The sequence below is a fragment of the Lathyrus oleraceus genome, chromosome 3 (assembly GCF_024323335.1).
Source record: "Lathyrus oleraceus cultivar Zhongwan6 chromosome 3, CAAS_Psat_ZW6_1.0, whole genome shotgun sequence".
Lineage (NCBI taxonomy): Eukaryota > Viridiplantae > Streptophyta > Magnoliopsida > Fabales > Fabaceae > Lathyrus > Lathyrus oleraceus.
This window is the reverse complement of record NC_066581.1, coordinates 340,844,663-340,859,759: the sequence shown is the minus strand read 5'-3', so window position 1 is coordinate 340,859,759 and position 15,097 is coordinate 340,844,663. Positions and strand designations below refer to the sequence as shown.

General features: G+C 36.9%; 1 protein-coding gene across 2 annotated transcripts in view; it reads left to right on the top strand.

Annotated features, from left to right (window-relative positions):
- Positions 1-899: 899 nt before the first annotated feature.
- Positions 900-15,097, top strand: part of LOC127127535 (non-specific lipid transfer protein GPI-anchored 5) — an 82,157-nt gene continuing 67,959 nt past the window's right edge. Inside the window, exons 1-2 of one of the 2 annotated variants that reach the window (XR_007805368.1) lie at positions 900-1,291; positions 1,393-1,491. Coding sequence is in view for 1 of the 2 variants with exons in the window: in XM_051056738.1 (XP_050912695.1) it covers positions 955-1,291; positions 1,393-1,409 (354 nt within the window). In the remaining variant the exon portion in view is untranslated. Of the gene's footprint in view, positions 1,292-1,392; positions 1,614-15,097 lie in introns of those variants that run through there. The other variant, XM_051056738.1, reaches the window with a different exon arrangement.

The following is a 15,097-nucleotide window of genomic DNA, read 5'->3' as shown; positions in this document are numbered from 1 at the left end:
TATTAGGATTTGTATTATACAATGATGAGAGACTAATATGCTTTTATAAGAAAACTAACATACTAAACTAATAGACTTTTACACACATATCCATTACACAAGTTAACTTAGAGAACAAATTAACTTAAACAATTGAGCATAACAAACAAGCCCAAATCGACATCCTAACAATCTTAGCATACTTTGACTACAACATGTGAACTGACTTCAACGACATGCTAAGGTCCTGTCGAACCAAGAAACTACCCTTCGACCATACTAAAGTTCGATCCAATATCTCAAAGCAAAAAATTGAATCTTTATCGGTGTGCCACCAAAACAACACCAATTTAATTAACATTTATTTAAATTCATCTTTTAACATAAACACCTAAATAAGTACTATATGGTTAACTTTATCAAATCAAAACTTATAGAATTATCTCAAAGCTCTTTTGAAATAATTTCATTAGGTTTCACGGGTAAACTTTCTTAAGATAATCTTATTTCACAACCTTTCATTAAATTAACAACCATTTATAGAACAACCATTTAATTAAAAACAATAACAAAGCACTCCTAGCTAGTTTAGGGGCATCATTAAGCTAAGTGAGTGTGACTTAGTGTTCTGTGGTAGTTGGCTTTAAAAGTTACTTCAAAGCTAGTGTCTATAGTGTCAACATTATACATACCGCAAATAATTACTATATCAAGAAATATGAAAAACAAAAACAATTCCCACCTACCTTCATATATATTGTACAACAAATTTATGTCGACACAAGCTTTTTATTGTTCAGTGGTGCAATAAAAATATATACTAAGAAACTCACCAATTAGTATCAGTGCAGGTTCCATTAATCTAACGTGGATGACTAGACCAACCACATCTTTATCACTATAAAAATCTCATCAAATGCATGGTATTTTTACATAGAACAAGAAATATTAGACATACATTAAGAAGAAGAAAAAATGGAGGGTCTTATGAAGTTGTTGTGTCTTGTTGGTGTTGTTGTCCTTGTTTTAGGGATTCATGGAGTTGAAAGTGCTGGTGAATGTGGAAGGGGTACAACACCAGATAATGAAGCTTTTAAGCTTGCACCTTGTGCTAATGCAGCATCTGATGAAGATGCTAATGTGTCTCAAAGCTGTTGTGCTCAGGTTAAGAAACTTGGTCAGAATCCAAGTTGTCTTTGTGCTGTTATGTTATCAAACGTTGCTAAAATGTCTGGTGCTAACCCTGAAATTGCTGTTACTATCCCGAAACGTTGCAATATTGCTACTCGTCCCATCGGTTACAAGTGTGGACGTAAGTAACTAACTAACTAACTACTTTTTTGTTCGTATTTATTTGTCGATTTTAAAATTGAATACTACATGCTAATTGTTATGGAATTGTGAATTTTGCAGCTTATACTCTTCCTTGAAAGAGTTGAGGTTATGGCTGAAAGCAAAGATAAGTGGGATATGCAATGTTGTTGGTAGCTACTAGTATGGTCACCACAACTTAGTTGTGTTGTAATGCAACTTTGTTGTAATGTAACTTTGTTGTTTGTAGTGTGGATAAGAGCTATAGAAGCTCACTTGTGTACACCTTTAATAAAACATGCATTTTCGATGTTTTTATCTTATCTGCCTACGAAAAGTTTACGGTTATTATTTTTACATTATATTTTAATTATCTTTCTCGTCCCCAAAAGTTATCTTATAGATTGAACTTGTCTAAGTTTCGTATAACTTCTTCAACATTCACTCTCACGCCTAAATTCAAATTTCTACATTTCAGTCTTTGGCGAAGATATCGCATATTTATTCATTAACAAATTTAAAAATTTACATTGTATAAAACTCCGTAACTCAAATACAATTTCAATATCCGTCCTAAAGCCAAACATAGACATGCGTTTAATTCTTACACTGCAATCCTTAATCCGACTCTAATATCAGGTTAAGTATGTGTTTGGATATTCATCATAAAGTTAGCTCAAAAGGTGAGGTTGATCTCGCACATTTATAGATTCAACAATCCGAGATTCTAAACAATGTAAGACTTTTCTTAGAACTTCTCTCTTGTAATTTCAAGCTTTGTCCACATTGAATCTATAATCTTTTCCGTTGTGACATTTCTTAGAACTTTATTATCGAGATACAAGATAGTGACATTTATAGCCTTATCCATCATTGTAGTCTTCTTTGCTCATGTTAGACTTGTATGCATCAATGTCCTCTTTAATGCTTCTACACACCTTTATTAAGTTAATATTATCCACACCTTCTCTTTCTATAACCCCAAATTATTATCTCCAAAATACTTCTCAATATTTAATTTAGAACTTATGGTTTTCACTTGTAAACTTAACTCCTTTGTCTCATGCCACTTTTAATGAAATATTATAATATATCAACCACATCAAAACTTTCTGATGTGTGAGACAAAAAATAATAAAAACTAAAATAAATGATCTCAAATAAAATTGATATTCGCAAAGAAGAATGTCACCCAATTTATTAACCAGCAAGAGGAAGATAGAAGATGAGTATACATAAAAATTTGCTTATCTAATTTGATTATATTTGTTTACTATATGGGAGAACAACTCTCCTATTCACTATCCATAAAAAATTACAAATGAATTAAAAAATATAGTCTTCCAAATTTCAAAGAATAAACCCTATTTTCTATCAAGTATTTCTCAATCTAATCTCTTCAACTTAAAATATATGAAACACACAAATCAAAATTATTTAGAAATATTTTCCAATCCCTTTAAATCCCTTTAAAAATGATCTAAATTTTGAAATAACAGTCCTAAAAATTTCTTCCCTTACATCCCTAAATTTCCCTGTGAGGGATTACCAAACCTTTCTTATTTCTTTTCTACTAAAATCGATCGAGAAACATGTCTATAATATCCTCAAATTTTAATAGCTCATATTTCTAGACTAGATATACAAACCTACTTAAACCTCCCATCAAAAGTGTTAACAAAAATAATCAACCGAGCCAAAATATTCTCTCCCTTAATAATTTGAAATTTTGAGTCATACTTTCACATTTACGATTTAAATTTTAAAAAATAGATTGTAACTTTCTATGTAGAAAAAAGGTTAAAGAAAAGAATAATATGATGGTCTTTACAAAAATATAGAGTGGTGAAAAGATAAAAAATAGCATTAACAATGACAACATTTAAATTTTACAATAATTTTTTAAATTCTATTATGTAAGAGTTAAAAGGTAACTTGTTTATTTTTTGAAATTACTTTCTAATTCTATTATGTAAATTTTGTTAATTTTTTGTCAAAAATAATTATAGAAAAAGATAGAACTAATCACAATTGACAATACACATTAGATATGTTAGACGATTGGGAAACACGATAAAATACATCAATATTGAGTGCGAATATGAGGATGTTTTGTGCTTTTTAATTATATGACCACAATTTCTTATCATTATCATTTTATTGATTTTTCGGTTTTGGTATGACGACACCTTCACCATTGTTCATTGTAATTTGATTAGGACCATTGATAATGATGTCTCATACACCCTTATCAACCGAGTTGATATGGATACACATACAAACTTTCAAATAGCCATGATTTTCTCCGGTGAAAATTTATGCTCTATTGTACGCCCCTTTAGGTTCGGTAGCCATTATCTAATCAATGAATACTAAGCACAAAATTAACCGGAGCTCGTGATACCACTTGTTAGATGATAGACTTAGATCTAGGGGGGGGGGGGGACAGATCTCGAGTTAAAACTTTAACAAAAAAATAGTTTTGAAAATTTTATGGCGCGGAAGCAAGTGAAAATATCTCGGATTAAAATCTACGAACCGAGCCCGCTATCAAAAAAGCAAGTACAAATCAACAATGATAGTCTACTTCCAATGATAATTCATAGAAAAAATCAATTGAGACAATTTGTCAAACACCTAGTGTACAATTGATATTGTTTAGAATTTTATATGGTATTGTTGATCTTAAAACCCAATCATAGCTTAAGGAATTTTGATCAACTCAACAACACCAATTTCAAAATGTGTTCAAAATTATTATCCAAACAATTTGATTGTATGATCGATGAAATCAACAATTTGCAAACCGAAAATAAAAGAGAGATAGAGAGAATACACATGGTAGTTCCCCAATCGACCTCGCTATGAGTATATTTCACCTTAATTTGAACTCGAATATAGATAGTGTAATATATCTTACTTTGCAAATGTATGAATACAAGAGACATGTAGCAATCTAACCTTATAAACTCCAAGTTTGATGTTGATTCTGACACCTTCTCTTCCCTTGATCAAAGCTTGATCAAGTAACCAAACAATGTTGCTTCGATTCACCGTCTCACGCTACTTCTTTGCAAGAAACCCCTTGTTCTTCAAAGCTTTCACTCGATCAAATCCAAAACACGCACTTGTTGAATCCCAAGATTTACCAATGTGATCCACCGTCCCACGCTACTCCTTTGCAAGAACCTCCCATCAAAGACTTCACTCGATCGGATCCTAATTTCATAATCTTACCCAAAACCTTCAAACCCTAAATGATCTTGAAGAAAAACCCCATCTAGGTTTTCTAATTTGAAACCCTTAAAGTTCTCAACCTAATTTACAATACAATCAACCTAAATTGGATGTTATCAACTCTAATCTAGATGGCATCCAATCAAAAAATGATTATGTGTAGTTTGATTGTGTTTATGGATAAAATGAGGTTGAAGATGATAAGAATGCTTTGAAATCCTGGTTTCGTATAGGTTTTACTCTCTAGAATCCTTACTAGAAAATGATGCATGTACCAAGTATATATATGTAAACAAGTATGAAGCAAAAGGAATGGAAAATAATGCAAATTTTCAAGAATTTTAATGTATGTGTTGGCTTATGCAAGTCATGTGTCGATCTGTACAAGCAATGAGTCGACCTGTACATGTTATGTGTTGACCTGTAGAGGCGACACATCTAACAAAGCGCACATGCTTTAAAACTGCAACACATAAGCCGACCTATAAAACATATGTGTCGATTCTTCTATAGGTCGACCTATAATGTGTATGTGTTGACATGTATGATGTTTTTCAGACAAGAACGAGTTTTTGATGCACAAAACCTTTTCTAAACCAATTCCAAACATGTTGTCATGCTTCCTAATGCTAAAATGCACAAGTAGACTTAGATGGTACTGTCCAATGTACATAAAAGCTAAAGTATCATAGTTTTGATATCATACAAAATACATCTAACAGAAAGTTGCACTCACATACTCTCCCTTTTTGATGATGGAAAAACTTGAGACGATGTATTTCGTGTTCATGAAAGCTCCCCCTGAATGTATGCAACATAGCTTCATATTTTTCTCCACCTTTGATAACATGAAAAAGAGACAAATAAAGTTATTAGCAGTATCACATAGATACAACAGATCACATAAACAATATAGGATACAAAGGCGTTTGCAAAGATATGAACATGCACTCACGTATATACAACATACATGAAAATACACAATGGAAATAAACACAACATTATTGAATAATTGTCATCCAAAGAAATACACATAGTAAAACCATTGTCACAAATTCAAACAAATTAGAAACATTGTCAATACATAACTAGTAGCAAAATAAACCAATCAAAAAGAATAATGCATGAAGACTCAAAGAATTACTCTAAGAAATGAATCACAAAACATGATAATCAAAGACACAACAACATAATATCTCAACACTTCATCCAACAACACTTCATCCTCTTCCATGACCCATAGGCCTTGGTCTTACACCCCTATACCATCCTTGTTCATCATTACCATAATGATGATCCAAGAAGTCACACATTTTTTTGGTAAAACCTAGCATAATGATGATGGTTGTCATTCTCAAATGCGATCATATGATTTATCCTAGAAATCATGGTTGCATGATTTGCATCCATCTCATTGTGCATGGACACAAGAATCTCCGTCACATAAGAAGCAAAGGCTAAAAAATTCCATATTTTCCACCCATGTGCTCTTGCACGAGACATAATCTCTCCTCTTAAGCACCCTCAAAGGCATCTCACCTTTTACAATCTTCTTCATACCGCTCGTCTTGCCTCAGTTGCATGTTCTGGATCATAGTCATGATGAAGGAAGTATCACCAAAACCAATACCAGACGTATTACCATGAGTATCTACATGAGGAGCATCTTGCATAACAACATCACCCTTATGAACACCATGAGAGGGACCAATTGGTTTCTCATCATCCATATGTCCCTTAGCATCATCATCACCAAACTCTGCAGGATCATCAAAATTGTAAATCTTCCTACCATTCTTACCCATACGAAAGTAGTATGCCCGATGATTTATATCCCAAAAATAGCCCATGTTTGTTAGGGTTTTTTGAGAGAAATCTTGAGCTTGGCCCAAATATTTATAAGTAAGATTGGGCATACCAATGTTGAAGTTATTCAATATCTTGGTACTCATGGAGACATAGCAAAATGACATCCCTTTGTTGTATTCCTTAATGGAGAACATGCGAGATACAAAGTAATGTGCCTAATTGATTTTGATCTTGTTCAACAAAATATACACCAGATGAATTTCAACAAAATCAATTCTTGAGAACCCGCCATTCTTCGGGGGCAAGATATGAGGTACCAACCATAACAAAATTATAGGAACCATCTTCAATTATCCAGTAGTAATAGGATCATAACAATGTTTAAAATGAGGAGCTTTAAGTAGCTCATTCACATGAATGTTCCACTTAAAATGTATATGAGGGTTGGTATCCGTCACCAATGGGTCAACTTCATCATCATCATCATCAATAACATTAGTACCAAATAAGGATTTCCAAAGTTCATCAGTGAGTTCATAAACAATGTTACCTATGGTAACTTTGAAGCAAGAACCTCTCTTGTCATGTAACCCGGAGTAGAATACACAAATGAGGTCTTCATTATAATCATGAGCAAGCTGTAGAAAGTAATCAATCTGTTGATGCGCAAAAGATTAGCCACTTCAAGAATATCCAAAGAACCAACCACAATAGCCTTCCAAACATATTCCTTCACCACAAGCCGATGTTGATGTTTTTCCTCAAATTAATTAAGACACTTAGTAGAAACCAAATAAACTATACATTCCAAAGAAGTAGAAGATGTGCTTTCTTTACCTTTGCCTTTAGAATCACCTTTGGTCTTTGAAAGCTTATGAGCTATTGAAAAATATTCAACCAACGTTTGCACACTGTAACACCCCAACTAAAATAAGCTAATTATTTAATTTAAATTAATATTTTATTTATTAATTTAATTGAATAATTGGAAGTTTGGATTAATATTATTATTTTTGGGAATAATAATTATTGGGATTATTATTATTGGATTATTATTTTATAATTGGAATAAAAGTGGAAATCAGTAAAAAGGTCCCATTGGGTAAAAAGGTTTATTGTTTTCACGTGGAAAGGAAAAAGAGGCAGAACGTGGAAAAGGGCAAAAAGAGAACCAGAGAACAAGGGATTGAAGGGAGGAAAAGCTTGAAGCTGCAGAATTTGCCGGATTAACTCAGGTAAGGGGGGTTTATCGTTGATTAACGGGTATTGTATGATAATATGTCATGGGTAGTGATAGACCTTTAATTTACCTTTGAATTGGATGATTATGATGAATTTGTGGAAATAATTGATGAACGAAATTGGGTGATAATCGAAAGAAATTCGTAGGAATGGTATGTGATAATGTCAGGAGTTGTGAAATCGAATAGGGAATGATTCGGGTTAGATGATATGAGTGATTTCTGTGAAAATTTGGACTGTGGAAGGTGAGATCGAATAGAACTCGTAGCAGGAAAAACCATAGCAGATCTGGAAATCTGGTTTCTGGTCATACGCGTATGGCACTAGGCAATACGCGTATGGGATGGCTGGTACGCGTATGGCGCTAGGCAATACGCGTATGGATGAGGGAGATGAAATTTTGAACGTAAAATGGTCTCTGGTGGTACGCGTATGGGGAAGTGATACGCGTAGCATACGCGTATGGAATTGGGCAATACGCGTATGGCTTGGTCAGGATTTAGGCAATACGCGTATGAGCATAGGCAATACGCGTATGGGCAGGGTTGTGATTTCCTGTGCTGTTGTCGTGCAGTTTTTGACTGTTCGGGCTGAGTAGTGAGACTTAGCTGAGGTATGATGTAATAGGGATCGTTTCTCGTTGTTTTGCGTAGTATAGGTATTAGTAGAATGTGCTAATACTGTGTTTGATTTTATGGCATGTTGTGATATGCTTTTGTGATAAATGTGTTGACAATATGTGTTGGTTGGTATGCTTTATACTGTGAATGTATCAGTTATGTATGCATTAGCGAATAGACTGTTTTATGGCTTAGAGTGTGAGCATATGTCTATTCTTGAGTTGATGTTGTTGTTGCATTGCTAGGTGATTAGCATGCATAGTTTAGCCTTTGGGGCTGTAGCTAATTCCCATTGTGAGGAATTAGTGAGTTGTGGATTGTTGTTGATGTTTGCATACTAGATGAGTAGCGTGCATAGTCTAGCCTTCGGGGCTGTAGCTAATTCCCATGGTGAGGAATTAGTGAGTGAGTCACTAGATATCAATGAGTGGGACTAGTGAGCTCAGTAGCCGTATCCAGAGGGATCGGTGAGCTTGAACTATATGTTCGAGAATAGTCGGTACCGCATGTGTAGAGTCTCATTGCATAATGAATGCATGGCATAGCCGGTGGGGCTGTAGCTAATTCCCATTGTGAGGAATTAGTGAGTAAATCGTTGTGTTGTGTTGTTGGTATGGAGTATGGGTTGAGATTATATATAGATATATATGCTATATGTATTGCTGAGTATGATGTTGCGTTGATACTGCCGTTATGGAGTGTGTAGTCTGGTTGGGGTGATTTGATGCGTCATTTACTTAACATTACATAATGTCGTATAATGCCTGTTATATTGATTGAGGAACTCACCCTTACAACTCTTTTTCAGGTAACGAGCAGTGAGTCGAGTAGAAGCTAATGATTGGAGTCTAGTGTAGTCTCCTAGTGGGTCATGCTCTGATAGATGTAACATCGGGGTGGGATGTTTGAATATTTTATCGATTGGTTGTGAACCATTTTGCATGTAATATGTTACATGTTTGGAATAATTGAATTGATTTCTATCCGCTGCGTATTATGCAGATACTTTATGTTTTGAATTAAATAAATGAGCATGACAGGACCTATTTGATGGTTATTGTTTGATGATCGTGTGACACCCTTCGGGGCATAATTACTCTGATTATTATATGTTATTATTTTAAATTATTATTTTTGGGGTATTTAGAAGGGTGTTACATTAGTGGTATCAGAGCATAGTCGGTCGTGTCGAGTCGTAGTTATTCTGTTTCCCCTGTACGGGATAGGTGTTGTGTAACCCTATCAGTACTTACTATTTTAGCTTGTTGGGTTTTCAGAATAGAGATGGCTGGGAGAGGTAGAGATGATGCTGCGATTGCTGAGGCTCTGGGTATGCTAGCTGGAGTACTTGGAGGAAATCCGAATGTGGTGGGAATGGGAGCTGCTCGTCAGTTGAGTGAGTTCCAAAAGAACAATCCTCCAATGTTCAAGGGAGCATACGATCCAGATGGTGCTCAGAAGTGGTTGAAGGAGATTGAGAGAATCTTCAGAGTAACTGAGTGTGCTGATAACCAGAAGGTCAGGTTCGGTACGCATATGCTGTCAGAAGAAGCTGCCGATTGGTGGGTTGCTACCCGCACTGAGTTGGAAACTGCTGGAGATGCTGAGATTCCTTGGGCTGTGTTCAGAGAGAGATTTCTGAGGAAGTACTTTCCCGAGGATGTCAGAGGAAAGAAAGAAATTGAGTTCTTGGAATTGAAGCAGGGTAACAGGTCCGTTACGGAGTATGCTGCCAAGTTCACAGAGCTGTCGAAGTATTACACTCCCTATGCTGAGGCTGCTGGGGAATTTTCCAAGTGTGTGAAGTTTGAGAACGGGTTGCGTCCCGAGATCAAGCAAGCGATTGGATATCAGAGGATTAGAGTGTTTTCTGATCTGGTTGACTGTTGCAGGATTTTTGAACAGGATTCCAAGGCCAGAGCTGAGAGCTATCAGCAGAGGGTTGATAGGAAAGGCAAGAATCAGATTGATCGTGGAAAACCGTATACAGCTGGCAAAGGTTTTCAGAGGCAGAGTGGGATGAAAAGGCCTAGTGGGGGAGACTCTAGTGCTCCTGTTAAGTGTTACCGATGTGGTCGGGCTGGACATCGTGTTCATGAGTGTACCAGTGCTGAGATGAAGTGTTTCAAGTGTGGAAAAGGTGGTCATTTGGCTGCAGAGTGCCGGTTGAAGACTGTGACTTGTTTCAACTGTGGAGAGTTGGGTCATATCAGTCCACAGTGTCCAAAGCCAAAGAAAGAGAATCAGTCAGGAGGCAAGGTTTTTGCTTTATCGGGTTCTGAGACTTCTGCAGATGATCGTTTGATCCGAGGTACGTGTTATATTAATGGCTTTCCTCTTGTAGCTATTATTGACACAGGTGCGACTCATTCTTTTATATCTTTGGATTGTGCTGTGAAACTTAAGTTAGAGATATCTGAGATGCGTGGTAGTATGGTGATTGATACTCCTGCGAAGGGTTCAGTGACTACTACTTCTGTTTGTTTAAGTTGTCCCTTGAGTATTTTTGGTAGAGCCTTTGGGATAGATCTTGTGTGTCTTCCATTAGTGCAGATTGACGTTATTCTGGGTATGAACTGGTTGGTGTTCAACCGAGTTTCTATCAACTGTTTTGATAAGACTGTGATATTTCCTGAGATTGAAGAAGGAAAGAGTTTGTTTCTATCAGCCAGGCAGGTGAATGAGGAAGTGGCAGATGGGGCAGAGTTGTTTATGCTGTTAGCGACTTTGGAAGCTAAAGATAAACTGGTGATTGGCGATCTAGCTGTAGTGTGTGATTTTCCTGAGGTGTTTCCGGAAGAAGTGAATGAATTGCCACCGGAACGTGAAGTTGAGTTCTCGATTGATTTGGTACCTGGTACTAGACCAATATCGATGGCTCCGTACCGTATGTCTGCTGTTGAGTTAGCTGAATTGAAGAGTCAATTGGAAGATCTGTTGGATAAGAAATTTATTCGTCCGAGTGTGTCACCGTGGGGTGCACCAGTGTTGTTGGTTAAGAAGAAAGAAGGTACTATGAGGTTGTGTGTGGACTACAGGCAATTGAATAAAGTGACGATCAAGAATCGGTATCCTTTACCGAGGATTGATGATTTGATGGATCAATTGGTTGGTGCTAGTGTGTTCAGCAAGATAGACTTGAGATCTGGGTATCATCAGATACGTGTGAAAACTGAAGATATTCAGAAGACTGCTTTCAGAACGAGGTATGGACATTATGAGTATTCTGTAATGCCTTTTGGTGTGACTAATGCGCCTGGAGTATTCATGGAGTATATGAACAGGATCTTTCATCCGTACCTAGACAAGTTTGTAGTAGTGTTTATTGATGACATTTTGGTGTATTCGAAATCTGAAGAAGAGCATGCTGAGCATTTGAGAGTGGTTTTGGGAGTTCTACGAGAAAAGAAGTTATTCGCTAAACTGTCGAAGTGTGAATTTTGGTTAGAAGAAGTTAGTTTTCTTGGCCATGTGATTTCCAGAGGTGGTGTTGCCGTTGATCCTTCTAAGATAGAAGCGGTATCTAAATGGGAAGCTCCGAAGTCAGTTTCTGAAATAAGAAGTTTTCTTGGACTTGCAGGTTATTATAGGAAATTTATTGAGGGATTTTCTAAGTTGGCGTTACCGTTGACAATGTTGACTAGAAAGGGACAAGCGTTTGTTTGGGACTCAAAATGTGAAGAAGGGTTCCAAGAGTTAAAGAGAAGGCTAACTACTGCTCCTATTCTGATATTACCGAGTTCGTCGGAATTATTTGAGGTTTATTGTGATGCTTCATTGTTGGGTTTAGGTGGTGTGTTGATGCAGAATAAGCAGGTGATAGCTTATGCTTCGAGACAACTAAGGGTTCATGAGAGGAACTATCCGACACATGATTTAGAGTTGGCAGCTGTGGTATTTGTTCTGAAGTTGTGGAGGCATTATTTGTATGGGTCAAGATTTGAAGTTTTCAGTGACCATAAGAGTTTAAAGTATTTGTTCGATCAGAAAGAGCTGAATATGAGACAGAGAAGATGGTTAGAGTTTCTGAAGGATTATGACTTTGGTTTGAATTACCATCCGGGTAAAGCAAATGTAGTGGCTGATGCATTGAGTCGGAAATCATTGCATATGTCTATGTTAATGGTTAAAGAGTTGGACTTAATTGAGCAGTTTCGAGATTTGAGTTTGGTGTGTGAGAGTACTCACAATAGTGTTAAATTGGGAATGCTGAAGTTAACAAGTGGTATTCTGGATGAGATCAGAGAGGGTCAGAAATCCGATATGCTTTTGGTTGATAAGTTGACTTTAGTGAATCAAGGTCAAGGTGGTAAATTCAGAGTTGATGAGAATGGTGTTTTGAGATTTGGCGATCGGGTGTGTATTCCGGATGTTACTGAGCTTAAGAAGAGTATCCTGGAGGAAGGACATCGTAGTGGCTTGAGTATCCATCCTGGAGCTACGAAGATGTATCATGATTTGAAAAGGTTATTTTGGTGGCCGGGAATGAAAAGAGAAATTGCGAGTTTTGTTTATTCCTGTTTGACTTGTCAGAAGTCTAAGATTGAGCATCAGAAGCCGTCTGGGCTAATGCAACCGTTGGCTATTCCAGAGTGGAAGTGGGATAGTATCAGTATGGATTTTGTTGCTGGTTTGCCGAGGACAAATAAGAATTTTGAGGCTATTTGGGTGATTGTTGATAGATTGACGAAGTCGGCTCATTTCATTCCGATCAGAATGGATTATCCGTTAGAGAGGTTGGCTGAGTTGTATATTGAGAAGATTGTAAGTTTGCATGGTATTCCGTCGAGTATTGTTTCGGACAGAGATCCTAGATTTACATCAAAGTTTTGGGATGGGTTGCAGAGAGCTTTGGGAACTAAGCTGAGATTGAGTTCTGCATATCACCCGCAGACTGATGGTCAGACTGAGAGGACGATTAAGTCATTAGAAGATCTTTTGAGAGCTTGTGTTTTGGAAAAAGGAGGTGCTTGGGATTGTTAATTGCCTTTGATTGAATTTACCTACAACAATAGTTTTCATTCGAGCATTGGTATGGCACCGTTTGAAGCTTTGTACGGTAGGAGATGTCGGACGCCTTTATGTTGGTATGAGTCCGGTGAGAGTGCTGTGGTTGGACCGGAGATTGTTCAACAAACTACGGAAAAGATTAAGATGATTCAGGAGAAGATGAGAATTGCTCAGAGTCGTCAGAAGAGTTATCATGATAAGAGGAGGAAGTCACTTGAATTCCAAGAGGGAGATCACGTGTTTCTTCGTGTTACTCCGATAACTGGTGTTGGTCGAGCTTTGAAGTCGAAGAAGTTGACACCTCGATTTATTGGTCCTTATCAGATTTTGGAGAGGATAGGAGAGGTAGCCTATCGTATCGCCTTACCACCGTCGCTTGCGAATTTGCATGATGTTTTTCATGTGTCTCAGTTGAGGAGATACATTCATGATCCGTCGCATGTTGTCCAAGTAGATGATGTACAGGTGAGAGATAACCTGACTGTTGAAACATCACCTATGAGGATCGAGGATCGAGAGTTGAAGCAGTTGCGGGGTAAAGAGATTGCCTTGGTGAAGGTAGCTTGGGGAGGACCAGCAGGTGGCAATGTGACTTGGGAACTTGAGAGTCAGATGAAGGAGTCTTATCCGGAGTTGTTCGCTTGAGGTATGTTTTCGAGGACGAAAACTCTTTTAGTGGGGGAGAGTTGTAACACCCCAACTAAAATAAGCTAATTATTTAATTTAAATTAATATTTTATTTATTAATTTAATTGAATAATTGGAAGTTTGGATTAATATTATTATTTTTGGGAATAATAATTATTGGGATTATTATTATTGGATTATTATTTTATAATTGGAATAAAAGTGGAAATCAGTAAAAAGGTCCCATTGGGTAAAAAGGTTTATTGTTTTCACGTGGAAAGGAAAAAGAGGCAGAACGTGGAAAAGGGCAAAAAGAGAACCAGAGAACAAGGGATTGAAGGGAGGAAAAGCTTGAAGCTGCAGAATTTGCCGGATTAACTCAGGTAAGGGGGGTTTATCGTTGATTAACGGGTATTGTATGATAATATGTCATGGGTAGTGATAGACCTTTAATTTACCTTTGAATTGGATGATTATGATGAATTTGTGGAAATAATTGATGAACGAAATTGGGTGATAATCGAAAGAAATTCGTAGGAATGGTATGTGATAATGTCAGGAGTTGTGAAATCGAATAGGGAATGATTCGGGTTAGATGATATGAGTGATTTCTGTGAAAATTTGGACTGTGGAAGGTGAGATCGAATAGAACTCGTAGCAGGAAAAACCATAGCAGATCTGGAAATCTGGTTTCTGGTCATACGCGTATGGCACTAGGCAATACGCGTATGGGATGGCTGGTACGCGTATGGCGCTAGGCAATACGCGTATGGATGAGGGAGATGAAATTTTGAACGTAAAATGGTCTCTGGTGGTACGCGTATGGGGAAGTGATACGCGTAGCATACGCGTATGGAATTGGGCAATACGCGTATGGCTTGGTCAGGATTTAGGCAATACGCGTATGAGCATAGGCAATACGCGTATGGGCAGGGTTGTGATTTCCTGTGCTGTTGTCGTGCAGTTTTTGACTGTTCGGGCTGAGTAGTGAGACTTAGCTGAGGTATGATGTAATAGGGATCGTTTCTCGTTGTTTTGAGTAGTATAGGTATTAGTAGAATGTGCTAATACTGTGTTTGATTTTATGGCATGTTGTGATATGCTTTTGTGATAAATGTGTTGACAATATGTGTTGGTTGGTATGCTTTATACTGTGAATGTATCAGTTATGTATGCATTAGCGAATAGACTGTTTTATGGCTTAGAGTGTGAGCATATGTCTATTCTTGAGTTGATGTTGTTGTTGCATTGCTAGGTGATTA